Source organism: Alligator mississippiensis, chromosome 7 (assembly GCF_030867095.1).
Source record: "Alligator mississippiensis isolate rAllMis1 chromosome 7, rAllMis1, whole genome shotgun sequence".
NCBI classification, from domain to species: domain Eukaryota; kingdom Metazoa; phylum Chordata; order Crocodylia; family Alligatoridae; genus Alligator; species Alligator mississippiensis.
In genome coordinates, this window is record NC_081830.1 from 37497832 (window position 1) to 37511448 (window position 13617).

The 13617-nt window shown below is 44.3% G+C and overlaps 2 protein-coding genes across 4 annotated transcripts in view; one reads left to right on the forward strand and one right to left on the reverse strand.

Moving 5' to 3' along the window:
* Nucleotides 1-4830, reverse strand: part of SEPTIN2 (septin 2) — a 38157-nt gene extending 33327 nt beyond the window's left edge. Inside the window, exons 1-2 of one of the 2 annotated variants that reach the window (XM_019499836.2) lie at nucleotides 4679-4830; nucleotides 1946-2011 (exon numbers count right to left, since the gene is read on the reverse strand). In XM_019499836.2, coding sequence (XP_019355381.1) covers nucleotides 1946-1954 — 9 coding nt within the window. In that variant the 5' untranslated portion in view covers nucleotides 1955-2011; nucleotides 4679-4830. The other variant, XM_019499837.2, reaches the window with a different exon arrangement.
* Nucleotides 4831-4906: 76 nt separating this feature from the next.
* HDLBP (high density lipoprotein binding protein) overlaps nucleotides 4907-13617 on the forward strand; it is a 43226-nt gene continuing 34515 nt past the window's right edge. For both annotated transcript variants that reach the window (XM_006267040.4, XM_019499832.2), the window contains exon 1: nucleotides 4907-5013. The gene's annotated coding sequence lies outside the window, so the exon portion shown is untranslated. The remainder of the gene's footprint in view (nucleotides 5014-13617) is intronic.

The window sequence follows — 13617 nt, forward strand, 5'->3', positions numbered from 1 at the left end:
CAATTACAGTCAGTGACCAGTGTGGAAGGTTTTCAGGTCTCAAGGTTAAGGAGCTTCTCTGTTGCTCTTATTCTCTAAATAGAGGGGGGCACTCAAGTTTGAATCCTGCTGTTTTAGTGTTGAGCCCACTCTATTTCAGAGCATCCTGTGATAGTTGCCACCACTTTGGGAAGTTACTCCTCAACTCTTAGTGTGAAAGAACCCAAATCAGTAGGCCTTTAAGCACATGATCTTAGCTCACACGACCAAGAAGCAACCCTGTGGACTAAGATTCCTACAAGGCCTATTTTTCCCTTGAGGCTTTTAGGAAGGGAGAATAGTTGGAGATGCAAATAAGTTGCTCATTCTATTTGCATTGCTTTTTTTTCTAAATAACTGTCAAAGATGCCCAATGTAACAGATGAACAGTGTTTATGTACATGAAGTTAAAAGGCTAGATATACAAATGATTGACTAAACTTCCACAAATCAATTCAACAGCAGTATTTAAATATCAAAGTTGTCACTGACAAAGTAGATAAGGTCAGCTTTGTTTCACTGACTTTGTTCCCAGATTAGTAGTGAGATATACTTTTCTCCAAGTGCTGAAATCATGACCCACGTTCGCAGTACAGAAACGTTTTGTAATACTTTAGAAGTTTAGCTAGTTTTCAAAATATTTTAGGTATTCAAGCTATCCCTCCCAGAACTATAGCATATATTGTTTAAGATATAGAAATGTTCTGAAATGTACATTAAATATTACTTTAACATGGTATAGTGTGGTTGCTAATCACACAAACTTTTTTGCAAAAAAACCCTTTATTTGCAAGGTTTAACACCATTTTTATAAGTAGGCACATGGATAGAACTTGTGGAACAAAATGAAGAGTGAAAGCTTAATTCTATACTTCTAAGCAATAATGACAGACAAATTAAAAACAAAAAACTAAAAAAAAAAAATACTACAGTTTGTCATGTCCTGATGGCCATAAGTTGAAGGTAGTGCATTAAAGGACAGCTAAAAAAAGAAAGGAACCGATTTGATAAGGGATGGTTCCTTCAAGACCAAACTAATCTATAATTGATCATTAAAAGGAACAACAGAGGCTGCTCTAGAAAGACTCCCAGCTTTCATTTCCAGTTTACAAACAGAAGTACAACTCTAAAAAAAACCCCCCAAAACCCCAACTGGAAGACATCTTTAGCCATAGCAATGAATCTGTCCAAACATAATACTAAAGCATTTTCCAGAATTTATTTCACTGCCAAAAGGTACATCAGACATTTTGATTCCTACACGTATTACAAATTCAATACAAATTTCTACATATTACAGAATATGTAGAATCAGTACCCTGTTGAAATTATATATGGTATAGGCATGTTGGGGTGCGTGTGTGAATAGATTTGTATCTATGTGCATCTATCTGTGTGCGTGCGTGTATGCGCATATATATTATATACGGCTTTTGTCATAATACTTTTAATTAGGTTGTTTTTACAGTCTTGTTACAGGTGTTTGTTGACTCTTCAGCTTTGCTCTTTTAGGAAGGGATTAACAACTACTTTTGCTCACTGCAAGATCAGACATCTTGAAAATATGAAAATACTACACCTAGGGATTTACTCATGTGAGGGTGCGCTGCTTCAGTGGAAAAACAAGCGGTTTCTGGAAGATATTTTACATAACTTGCTGGGCTGCTCTGATTTATAATTTACCTAAAGAAACACCCTTTCTGAGCATTTTTGGGAATAAACTTTAACCAGTATTGAGATATTCAATATTTATTCTCATTTCATAAATTCAGCCTTATTCCGTAAACCTAATTATGGAGGACAACTTTAAAGTCTTTATAGTCATTATACATAAAGGAAATGTTACAGGTTCTCTGCTGTACATTTTTTGTTTTTCAGACATGTAAAACTTTTCCATTATGCTCAAAGATACAAACATTGTTCTTACCTTGGACATCTTTGTGGAAGTTCAGTCAATTTGTACAGAGATAGAATTTTTCCAGCTTATTACAAACTGAAAAATATAAAAAACAAACACACTCATACAATATCTGAGAGTAAATAAAAAAAAAAATCCACCCACAAGCCCCCCACCAAACATTATGAACTAAATGCATTTGACACCCAGCATCTGGACCATTCTGAACAATTTCTTGATAAATGCTGATCTTTGTGTCTGTTGATTTGTATGAATAGAGCAGGGTTTTCAAAGACCCACTTGCACTTAATTTTACTGCTATATTAATATCAATAGAAAGTAAAAATAATAGAGTGGGATTTTCAAAAGCACTAATTGCATTAAATGTTTTTTTAAACCTGGAAAAATATAAAGGTTACGTACTTCATACAAACTAACCAAACCATACCCATTACTAAAGATACCTTACCAGCGTACAGGAAACAACTTTTCAGAGTTCAAACAAAAAGCACGTAGTTTCTTTTTTTTCCTCCTCCCCCACACTTCCTTTTTCATTACTTATAGGACCTTAAAAAATTCATGTGGTATCTTCTCTCTGGCCTTACTGCCTATAGACTCACCCATACAATCAAATCCATTCAAATACTGATGCTACCATCACTTTGCTGGTTCACTGTTCAGACTTCTGGTTGCTTTTGAATAATTTCCTTGCCCCCCCCCCTCCCCCCATCACTTTTTAAAAAGAAAACAGCCTTCTTGTTCTTACTTAAAAAGCACTCCTCACTTAAACCTCACCCTACCTGTCCAGCTGACCTTCACCTTTGCTTTACTGATGCCAAACTCATTCATCTGATTCTCTGCTTATTTGCTAAGAACTTCCTTCGTTCCCTTCTCCTCCTCTCCCAATCTCAAGAATGGAGAAAAATTGTCCCATCAACACCCATAAAGACTCCACTTTGCCCCTTCAAATCCCTCATCAAAATTCACCTCTTCTCCCATGCACTCTATGATCTGACAATAAGCTGGACCACACAGAGAACTAATGGTTTCTACTGACAGGGTAATAAAATGAGTTGTCTTAAGTAAAATACAAACATGAGACCTTGACTGCTCATAGTCACTTAATACTGAAGAAAACTCCATTTTACAACAAAGGTGTTAACTATGACATCCCACAAGTTACCAGTCCTACAATGTGAGTAAGTGCCAATAATTTGAGGAAGCAGAAATGACCAAGTCTTATCTGCCTAGGACAGTAGTTTTCAAAGTGCTCCATGGGACCCTGGGGTTCTGTGACGAGGGCAATGGCAGAGAAGGACACCAGGCAGTGCGCGGCCACTGCCAGACCAAGTCACCTGGCTGCGTCAGGTTTTAGGGCAGGGGTTGGGGTTCCAGGACTTTCAGAAACTTGGATACTACTAGCCTTGGAAAAAAGACTGCTTTTAAACATGTTATTTGGGAGGGATGAATTTGATGGGGTGCTCCCCATGCAAGTTACTCAGAAGTACAAACTAGTGCAAAACCCAGCAGTAAATGTTATTCCACACTGTCAGTACATAAATGCTAGTGTCCCAGGATTTGCAAGTTTCCAGGCAGAATTTGAGAAGCTGGGCTTAACTGATGATGCCCTCAATTGTCTAAGACTGTTCTTATGTCTGTCATAAGACATTAGGGCCTCATGTCAAGCTGTTGCAGCAGGGATCTGTAACAGCATTTGAGGTTCATCAGTAGGAGGCGGCCTACTGCCAGCAGGCTGTTCACCATGAGGGATTCCTGCTTTTTGAAACACTCTCTCAGTCTAGCAGGGCACCATTAACTAGCTTCCCAGGAACATTACACGGTCTATCATTCCACCTGGGTATTTTTGGGGGAGGCAGGCAGAGGGACAAAAAAGTTTTATTACAGATACAGGGGCAGGATATTTAAACTTGCTTGTAGATATTTGTATATTTAGTTGCTAGAGATCTATTTATCAAGTGGTTTTCATATTTATCATGAAAGTGAGATTATGTAGGAATACATGTTTTGTAAACCTGAATACAAAATGGAGATAGTTACCACTATCAACTGCTATGCTCAAGACCTCTTCCTAACAGCATCTCTCTAAAACACTGTAAAAGTCTAACAGCATCACACTGAGACAAATGCCTTCCCTATAAGTAAACATATTAACTCAGGAAGCCTCAGGCTCCTAATAACAGGAGGGTGGCAAAGAGAAGCAGGTCACCAAACCCTGACTCATGCTCAAGGTTCCCGTTAGAAATGGGGCTAAGCAGCCAGCACATAGCCTCTCTCCTCCAGACCACAGCTGGTTGGCACAACTGCCCTGCCCCAACAAACCTACGCTGCTCTGGCAAAAGCGCTCGCTCAGGTTTGCTGCAAGCACCTGGAAGAGAAACGTTTGGCAGCAGCAGCACGGCTCAAAGACACCCACGGCCCCACACAGCCGCCGCCTGCCCCTCGCAGCGGCTCGGGCCGGAGCGACCCCCGAGAGACGGGGAGGGCGGCCGCTCCCACGCTGCACTGCGAGCCGCGGCCTGGCTCGGGCAAAGCCTCAGCACCGCCTGCCCAAACCCTGCGCGCGGTACCGGCGGCCTCAGCCCGACCCCCAGGCAGCGCCCGCCTGTCCCCAACCGCCCACCCCGGCGCGGCCGTTACACACCGACAGCGGCCTCGGAGCAGCCGCGGAAGCTCCGCTCCCGCTCACTACAGACAAGGCGCGGCCCGGCCGCGCTCACATCCGCTCACAGCCCCCACCCCCACCTGCAGCGCCGCCAGAGGAGGTGGGGCGGCTGCCAACGGCTCGCGTTGTCAACTGCCCGTCCGGCTCGGGCGCGCTACGGGTCGCGGGTGGGATTGGGGAAGACTGCGCCGCGCTCAGCCAGCCCGAGGGGGGGAGGGGGCCACCAGGCCGCGCCGCCAGCGCATGCGCACTCAGCAACCCCCCCGCCCCCTATGGAGACTTAACTGGCTCAAGACGAGTGGGGGCGGGCTCAGCCTTATGTGGGCAGGTGGCGCCGGGCGGGCTTCTACACCAAGATGGCGGCTGGGCCCTCAGCCTCGTACCCCGCATAGGCTTCGCGGTGGTCCTATCCGAGGTAACGCGCAAGCTCCGCTCGCGTACGCTGGGGCCCGGCCCGGGACTGGGGGTGAGGCACGAGCGCGGCGGGTAAGGGGCCGGAGCGCGGAACCGTCCCCAGCCGCAGCGCTGGGAGGACCCCGCTGCCTCCGACAAGATGGCGGCAGCAAAGCGATGGGGCTGGAACGCGGAATGTCTAGCTAGCGCCCGGCTTCTCTATGGTTTTCCCCTTTCTCCATTGGTGCTTGTGAGTCATGTGGTGCGACTCCGCCCTACATTCCCGCCTTGCCTTTACCACAGAGAACTAGCGGGATGTGGGTCATCCGCTCCCCGCTCTGCCTCCAGACACTGGCCGGACTCCCCCTCCACCCCACGGGTGGCAGCGTCCCCTCCCGCGGGAGCAGGGCCCGAGCCAACCCCGAGTCGCGCCCGGCTCTGGGGGTTGCCTCGGCGGCCGCGGCTCCTTCCCGAGCCGCCGGGGGGCGCTGCTGGCCATGTCGCTTTAGCCTTCTCGTTGACACCGCAGGGCTGTAGAGCCCCGCCACCACCCCGCGGTCTGACACGTGCATGAGCCCGAGCCGTTATGGGCACAGGAGCTCATGCAGCGTCTCATGTGCGTGTGATGAGCACCATTGCTCCCTATCCCCAAACCCAGCACAGGCACTGCTCCCTGCCACCCCCTAGCTTGAGTGGGGCTGGGAGCAGTCTCCCAGTAGGCAGATTTGTGTCCATCTAGCTTTGGAGACCCTCATACCACTTGGGGGTCCAGAGAAAGTAACCAGGAGGAGCGGCACAGAGGGGTCCTGCGTGAGGAGAGGCTCCTGAAGCCAGGCCTGTTCCCTTGAGAAAAGAGACGCCAGAAGCAGTACATGCTGAGAGTTTCCAAAATCCTGAGCTGCAAAGAGAAGAGTCTGTGGGGATTCCCTGTACACTGTCTTGCATGGGCCAGGGCTCACAATGTGAACCTAATAACTGGGAATTTGCAAACGGCCCGCAGGCGGCTCTTTTTCCCCAGGGCATCGTTCACACGCGGCATGCCCGGCCACCAGACGCTGCGGAAGCTGACTGCTCGGCCGGGCTCACAAAGGGTTCATTCAGATTCTCAGAGCAAAGGGGCACCAGTAGCAATTGAGCGCAGGAGGTAGGGATGCAGTCTCTGAAGGAGAACTGCCTAGACCTTCACTGCTGGCAGCAGCAAGTGAGAGAGCAGCAGCAGAAACACCCCTGCTTCTCTGCAGGCCACTCTGCGGTTCAGTGTCCGCTCCCTGCCACGGGGCAATGCAGGCGACTGGGCAAGACCGACCTGTGTTCTGACTCAGTTAGTCGCAGCTTTGATGTTCTTAGTTTTCACTAAAAACACCCTGCCCTACATCTCATTTCAGAGAATAAGGTTTAAAAGGGTGCCCAGAGGGGAGAGTGCAAGCCTGTCCTCACAGTTGTCTGATGGGACAGGTATTGACTTGTCAGGCAGAAGGCTTGGGTTGTTCATGTGGCTGTGGTACAGTCCTCTGTGCCCCAGCTGTGAGGCCAGTGACCCTGGGTCATTCATGTAGGGTTTGTATACCTCAGTATCTTTCTGTCATTTGCTTGCCTGGTCCCTTTAGATTTAAAGACTTTTGGAATGGGGGCTGTCCTTCACTAGTGCACCCCACTCAGACATGGGACATGTAGCTGCTACACTAATGTACCTAGCTATTGGGAGAGAGGGTGGAATTTATTCCTTAATCTGAATTGGAGATAAATTTATATCCTGAATCATAAGGCTTGGTAACTATCAAGATGTACTGTAGATGGCATACCTGCAGGTGCTGCTCTTAGGGAAAATAGTTCAATCCTTGTTAAGCTGTTTAATGGAGACAGGGTGGTTTAGTGCAGTGGTGCTCAGCCTACTCACCTTACAAGTCAGTCAGCAGGCCAGATTCAGCATGGGGTCAGTGCACAGGGTTGGTTTGTGGGTTCAGTCCTGTGTGCTGGGCCTAACCCTATACGCCAGCCCAGCCCTGTGCGCCGACATGACTCTGTACTCCGGAAGCTGTGGCAATTGATGCTTTCTTCTCTTCCCCTGCTGCCAAACTTCTGGACAACATAGCCCCCTGGGTCCCATCTGGGCTTTCAGAGGGTGAGCACCGCTGACTACTGGTTAGAAGAATCGGTGCACTTGGATATCATCTTTGATGCTGCTATTGATATGTAATCGGATTTTGGACAATTGAATGTAATCTCCTTGTACTTCAAACCTTTTCTACATGTTACTCTATTTAACTACAGCAACCTAATGAAAATGGTACAACCTCCCCCCAAACCTACATATATTAGTCTCTCCCTTTCCATCTAGACCTATACCAATTCAAAGTATTTCTAGATAGAAAGGGAGAGACTAATATATGGATTACTATTCTGGTGTAATAATTTTGGAGAATAAAATGTACCTCCTGATTTATAATGGTACAGAAATCTTCCTTGATGGCAAGTTGCAACTTCCTTATGGGAAAGTTGTAAATGAGAATATTTGGCTTCAGGGAAAAAGATCCACTTGCGGTTATTGAGGGGGCTTTCGGTAGTAAGTGTAGCAGCATAAGCCACAAACTCTGTAGAATCTAAAATTTTAGGTGAACAATAGTTCAGGTTCCGAGGGTTACAATGATAACTGTTCAGATGAATTGCATTCCAGAACCCACAAAGTGAGTCTTCTTGCTGCCAGTCACAACTTTTTTAAAAGTAATAATGAAGCTAAAGAATTGCATTGCTTTCCCCTTTCAGCTGCTTGGGAAAGCTGATAAGCAAAAAGAGAGAGGAGCAGTGGAGTTACGTACAGGGAAAGCGCATGCATTAGAGACTTGAAAAAGCAGGGTAGAAAAGCAGAAACTTGAGGTTGTCCTGAAAGCAGAAAAATAAAAAGCCTTTGCCCCAATTTAGCTGCTAGGAAACAGCAGATTTGGTCAGAAATTTACCAGTTTGAGGCAGATGAGAGGCTTCCTCATGGAGTCTAGGGGAAGCTCCATAATGGGAAACACGGGCCTCTTGTTGGTAATGATAAGGATGCTGTAGTGGTGATCTCCCTGTATAGAAAGGCCCTGGCAGGCCTGTGAGTAGTATGGATCCTTAAGTTAGTTTAGGAAGGGTCACAGCAAGGTAGTAAAGAGCCTTGCTTCTTCAAGAGTGATCTGTGAGAATAGCTTATTTCTGAGAGTATATCAATCTAGGAAAACCAGCCTGTGAAATGAAGAGTATTATTTTGTCTTAAAATTCCTGTCTCAAAGAGTTAAGAAAACAAAACTCAACTATAAGTATGGTGTATCTGTTCCTTTTGTTTTCTAACAGGCCTTACCTTATAATAGTGGGGTTTTCTGGTATTGTTTTTCAAACCTGCAAGGTACCATTTGGGCAGAGTAATAGTTATAGCCAGCTGTGAGACTCCATTTTAGGTCAGGTGGAAGTGAATGATTGGTTAGAACTGACTATGGGAGGAGCAGAGCATTTTAGAAAGCTGTTCTGCAGGCCTGATGCCTCATTCAGAGGTCTTGTCTAAAATTTGGGACATTGAGCCCAATGTAGGGGTTTAGTAGAGATTAGAGGTTTGTTTCAGCTTTGAACTGTTGCTTAAGTGCTGTTTCTAGTTTTAGGTACTGCCTCTAGCATAGAAAACCTTTCCTGTTCTGGACAGCTGGTTTGGATTAGGAGCTTGAATAAGCACATACATCTGGTAGACTTCAGTTAATGCTGTAGTCTCTATGCTCTAAAGGAAATGCTGTCCATCGCTTATGAATTTGATAATAGAATTTGAAGAGTTGCCCTAATACATTCATCACAGGTTCTTAACTGTAGAACCTCCTTATTTTCTCTATTTTTTATTAATTCCTGACTTTATTTTCTTCTGTTTTTCTTTAGTGCATTTTATTAAATTTGTCCTGCAGTTCACATGATGTGGTTATAATGGCAGTGAACTTGAAAATAAAGTTGGCTTCAGGTGGAAGAGAAATCTACCAAAAATGAGGAGGGGAAGAGCTTCCCTGCTTAGATTGTGTTATACTTGTGGAAGGCTCTGGGTTGCTGGAGGTTGTCTCATATGTTCGATATGTTTTTTTTTTCAGTTGTATAATGGAATGTGGTTAGAGATTGATAGATCCTGTGTATGTTTGTTTTGCACAAGAAACTTGTCTTTATTTATTAAACCTATGGAGGTTCTTTTGTAACCTTTGGTACTACCCCTACCACCTTACTAGAAGTGCCCATGGTCTTCCTAGCCACTAAAATTAGCAGGGAGTGGGGTATATCATAAGAATGTCTTCCCTGGACCTCGCTGGAGGTCACCTCCTTGTCTACTAGTAATTTCAATCCTCTGACTAGTAGGTAGCTTTCAAGCCCTGAAAATACCTACTTGTTATCTTTTAATCAAGAATGCTGTCAAAGTGCAGGTTGCTAGTGGTTGAAGTAGTGTCTTGCAGCAATAAGTTTCACAGTGAGGCCGTTTTACTGAGGTTCTGTTTAAACTTGTTACACATCCACTATGAGCCCATCTGGTCTAATATTCTGGGAGAATGTGAGTAGCTAGCTCCTTCTAGGAAACATATACCATAACCAGGCCAGTCAGGAGCTTTTTTCTTGCCATATTAAAATGCAAGTTTGTACTAATCTGAAGTCTCTCTCTTTTCTGTTGTTTAATCACTATCCTACTTGCTGTGTTTCTGACAATACGTTTGCCAATGTGAAGCTGCCAACCTATGGGGTAGGAGAGAGGCCTCTGCAGAAGTAGTATGTGAGGCTGACTCTATGGCTGATGCTATTGAGGAAAGCCTTCTGCAAAGATATGTTCTTGTGAGAAAGCTTTACAGAAGGCTGGAGCAGTTAAGTATGGGTCTAACAGCAGAATTAGCATGGAGGGTTGACTGTGGGCACTTGCTGTCTAGCAATGAGGCTGATTGCACTGCTGCAGCAGTGTCCTGCCCCTTGTGGAAGCATATGCTTTGGTCACTCCTGTGAGACTGATGAAAAGAGCCATGTCCGGCTATAGTTACTGACCTTTATGAGAACGCACAAGCCTTAGAGAAGCTGAGGGAAGAGCCAATAGAAAGGAGATATTGGGGGGTCATATTTAGGTTTGCTTTAGTGGGGGGATTTGATTGGGTTGACTACCATTTCATTAGCTGGAATATAGGGTAGGCAGGTGTGCATTGAAGTGCTCTAGAATGGCTGCAAAGGCATGTAGTGGCACTGCTCTGCATGTCTCTCAGGTACCAGTGGTTTCTGGGGATAACCAGGCACACTGAAGAACACGTTGGCTCTCTGTCCTGCCTCCTTCTCCCCCACCCCTAATTTTTCATTTGGTTTTGAATTACTTAATGGATGGAGGGTATCCAGGTTGTAGCTGTGTTGGTCTAGAGGAAAAAGCAATCGGGGCTCATGGACAGAGGTGATATCTTTTATTAGACCAACAAGGTTTTTGCAAAAAAAAAAAAAAAAATTATTGAATTGCAAGCTTTTGGGTGCAAGCACCCTTTATCAGGCATCAAAGAAAAGATTGTAAAAGTTTGTCTGGGTAGAAATGAAAGTTCAAGAACTGCCCAGAGGGTTTTTCCATCTATTGACCTTTCTGTGGAATCCTATGAAATAGAGACTTTAATTTCTATCCAGGAGAACTTTTACAATCTTTTCTCTGATGCCTGATGAAGGGTGCTTGTGCCTAAAAGCTTGCAATTATATATTTTGCAAAAATCTTGTTGGTCTAATAAAAGATATCACCTCTGTCCATGAGCTTTGATGGCTGGATGCATTTGGAAATTATTGCAGCTAGCTTTACACTTCCTGCCACAGCTGACTTAAAAGGGGTTTGGTGGGTTGGGTTTCCTCAGTCAGTTTAGATAGTTATGGTGCAGTTGCATCTAACTCAAGAAGAGACTTTTGCTTGTACTAGTAGATGAGAAGTTAGTGCTAGCCTGCTGGTATGTAGAGCCCCTTTGCCAACCATGGATACAATAGGGTAGGAGGAAAGGAAGGTCATGTTCAAATAGCAAGGACTCCATCATTGCTTACAATGGCATTATGATCAGGCACTTAATATATCGTCTCTTCAAACTCATCACTAGCAATTCCCAGCATTCAGAATTATGAATCAGACCCCCGAAATTCATTTTTGTTAAAATATATATTTTTTATTAAGTGGCAATTCTGGCAGTCTCTTAACTTGCCTTCTAATTTTTGAGGCATCAGAGTTCATATTGTTAATCTTTTCTCTAAGCAAAGGGGCTAGAAACATTTTTTTTTTTTTAAAGCTGTTTACAATATAATTTGATAACTCGGGCTGGGTTTTAAGGAAAAACATCAAATATTCTATGCCTTGTTTTAAAAAGTAAAGAGTTGGCAACACTGTTCAGTATACAATAACAGTCTACTGAATAAGCTTTCAAATCTTCTTAGGCACTGGAAACAGACACATTTATGTTTTTCTACAGTGTTTGGCGCCACAGAATCTAAACTGTACAGAATCGCAAAAAACAGTTTCCATGTTTAAATCCCAGGCACTTTAATTGCTTTTTTTGTAGTGGAAGCTTTATTACTGTATCTTCCAGTGAGGGTTTTACTGCCATGTCCTTGTTCCCTTACCATAGGTCTTGTCTATCTGGGTTGTAATCTCTTGATATTTTTCTTAACTTTTTGACATGCTCTGATGTTTACCTGTATTATTTACCTAAATCAAGCCACTGGGGGAAGGGAGTATTTATGGTCTCTCAAAAAATGCTCTAAGGAAGTCCTCTTATATAAATATGTCCTGAAGAGTGTCAGCTGGGAGTATTTGTGCAGTATCTATATCAGGCAGCACAGTGGGAGATCCATGCTGAAGTAAGGACTCTGTTGGGTTTTTTGTTTGTTTGTTTGTTTGTTTGTTTTCCCAGAACTGTAAGTGACAGTAGCAGTGATCTTGCTCAGTCTCCAGAGAAAGGTAGAGGCATCAAGCACTTAGCTAGCATTCTCAGTGAGGAAGATGCTTGCTGTATGGTGATTTTTTGGCAGCAACTCAGTGTCCTGTGTCCAGTATGCATTGGAGTTGCCAGGGGAAGGGAATTTAGGAAATCGGAACTACTGTAAAGCTATAAGAACAAGGGACTTCAATCCATTACTCACATCAGGATGAAATGAAAGTCTCATCTGGAAAAATAAATATACTAGAGACAGACGAAGAGGAAATGAGTGGTGCATGTTGAGCATAAGGGCTGTGTTTTGTTGTGTGATACCAGCTTGTTGGGTAACTTGCTTAAAATGCAAACGTCTAACTGGGCTCTGAAACCCAACTTTCTCTAATTATTTTCTGGAGATAATTTTTCTGCAGCATTGGCTGAATAGAGAAAAACAGTGCTGTAGATCCATTACGAAGGCCATCTTTGCAAGACAAAAAGCTAAATAGTAATTGTTGCAATGGAAGACCCAAGTTTAGAATCTTCAGAAAACAGCAACAATTGTGGAAAGACTTGAATAGCATGTATTTGCTTCCTTGAATTCTTGTGCCATTTTCCCTTACTCCTCAAAGTTGTCACTTCTTCCCAGACAACACCCAAATCTATAGCTCACATATATGACTCGTTTTTTTTTTTCTTCCATTCTTGATTCAATCACCTTCTTGCTTCGCTAGAAATTGTGTACAACGGGATGCTTCCTTCCATTTTGATTGACAGGTATACTTCAAATCTGGAACTTTTGTTTTTAAAGTTCCCAAAGCCAAAAACCTGCAGTCTTCCATATTCTTCTGGAACCCAGAGCTGCCCATTGCTACCTCTGGTGCTGAATCCCTGTCTGGTCCATCTTAATCACTACAGCTTCCTCTTCTGTTTTTCCCAAGTTCTTAACTCCCTAAAATCCACAGACAGATTTCTCCTGTGCTGGAAGTGCCAGGACTGTCCTGCACAGATCCTCTGCTGCTTTATCTCTCCATTTTTTTTTTTTTTTTTTTTTACTTGGTTTTCCAAACTGTCCATTGACTTTCTTCCTTATCTCTCTAACCACATATAATGACTGTTTTTCAACAGTATCTTCCATCCAAGGGTCACAGAGTTCTGGACAACCTGTAATGAAATAGTAATCTGAGAGGTAGATAAGAACCATCTCCTTCGTATAGATAGGGAGAGTATGATGGCCTTTGGAAGCCTTTTAAATTGTACTGCAGCAAATCGCCATCAGAGCTGAGAAGAGGCTCATGTCTGCCATCTTTTGCATTAGCCACTACAACTACCTTCCTTTATACAAGTGGTCTAATATAAATGCACAGATGCATCACAAGCAGGTCCAAGGAGATGATCCTCCCCCTCTGTGACATTGGTCAGGCCGCAGTTGGAGTACTGCATCCAGTTCTGGGCGCTGCACTTCAGGAAGGATGTGGGATAGCATTGAGAGGGTCCAGAGGAGGCCCACTTGCATGATCAGGGGGCAGCAGGGCAGACCCTAAAGGAGAGACTACGGGACCTGAACCTGTTCAACCTCCACAAGAGAAGTCTGAGGGGGGGGATCTGGTGGCCATCTATAAACTTACCAGGGGGGACAAGCAGGGAATGGGAGAGTCACTGTTCCCCTGAGCACTGCCAGGAGTAACTAGGAATAATGGCCATAACTTGACTGAGGGTAGATCCAGGCTAGA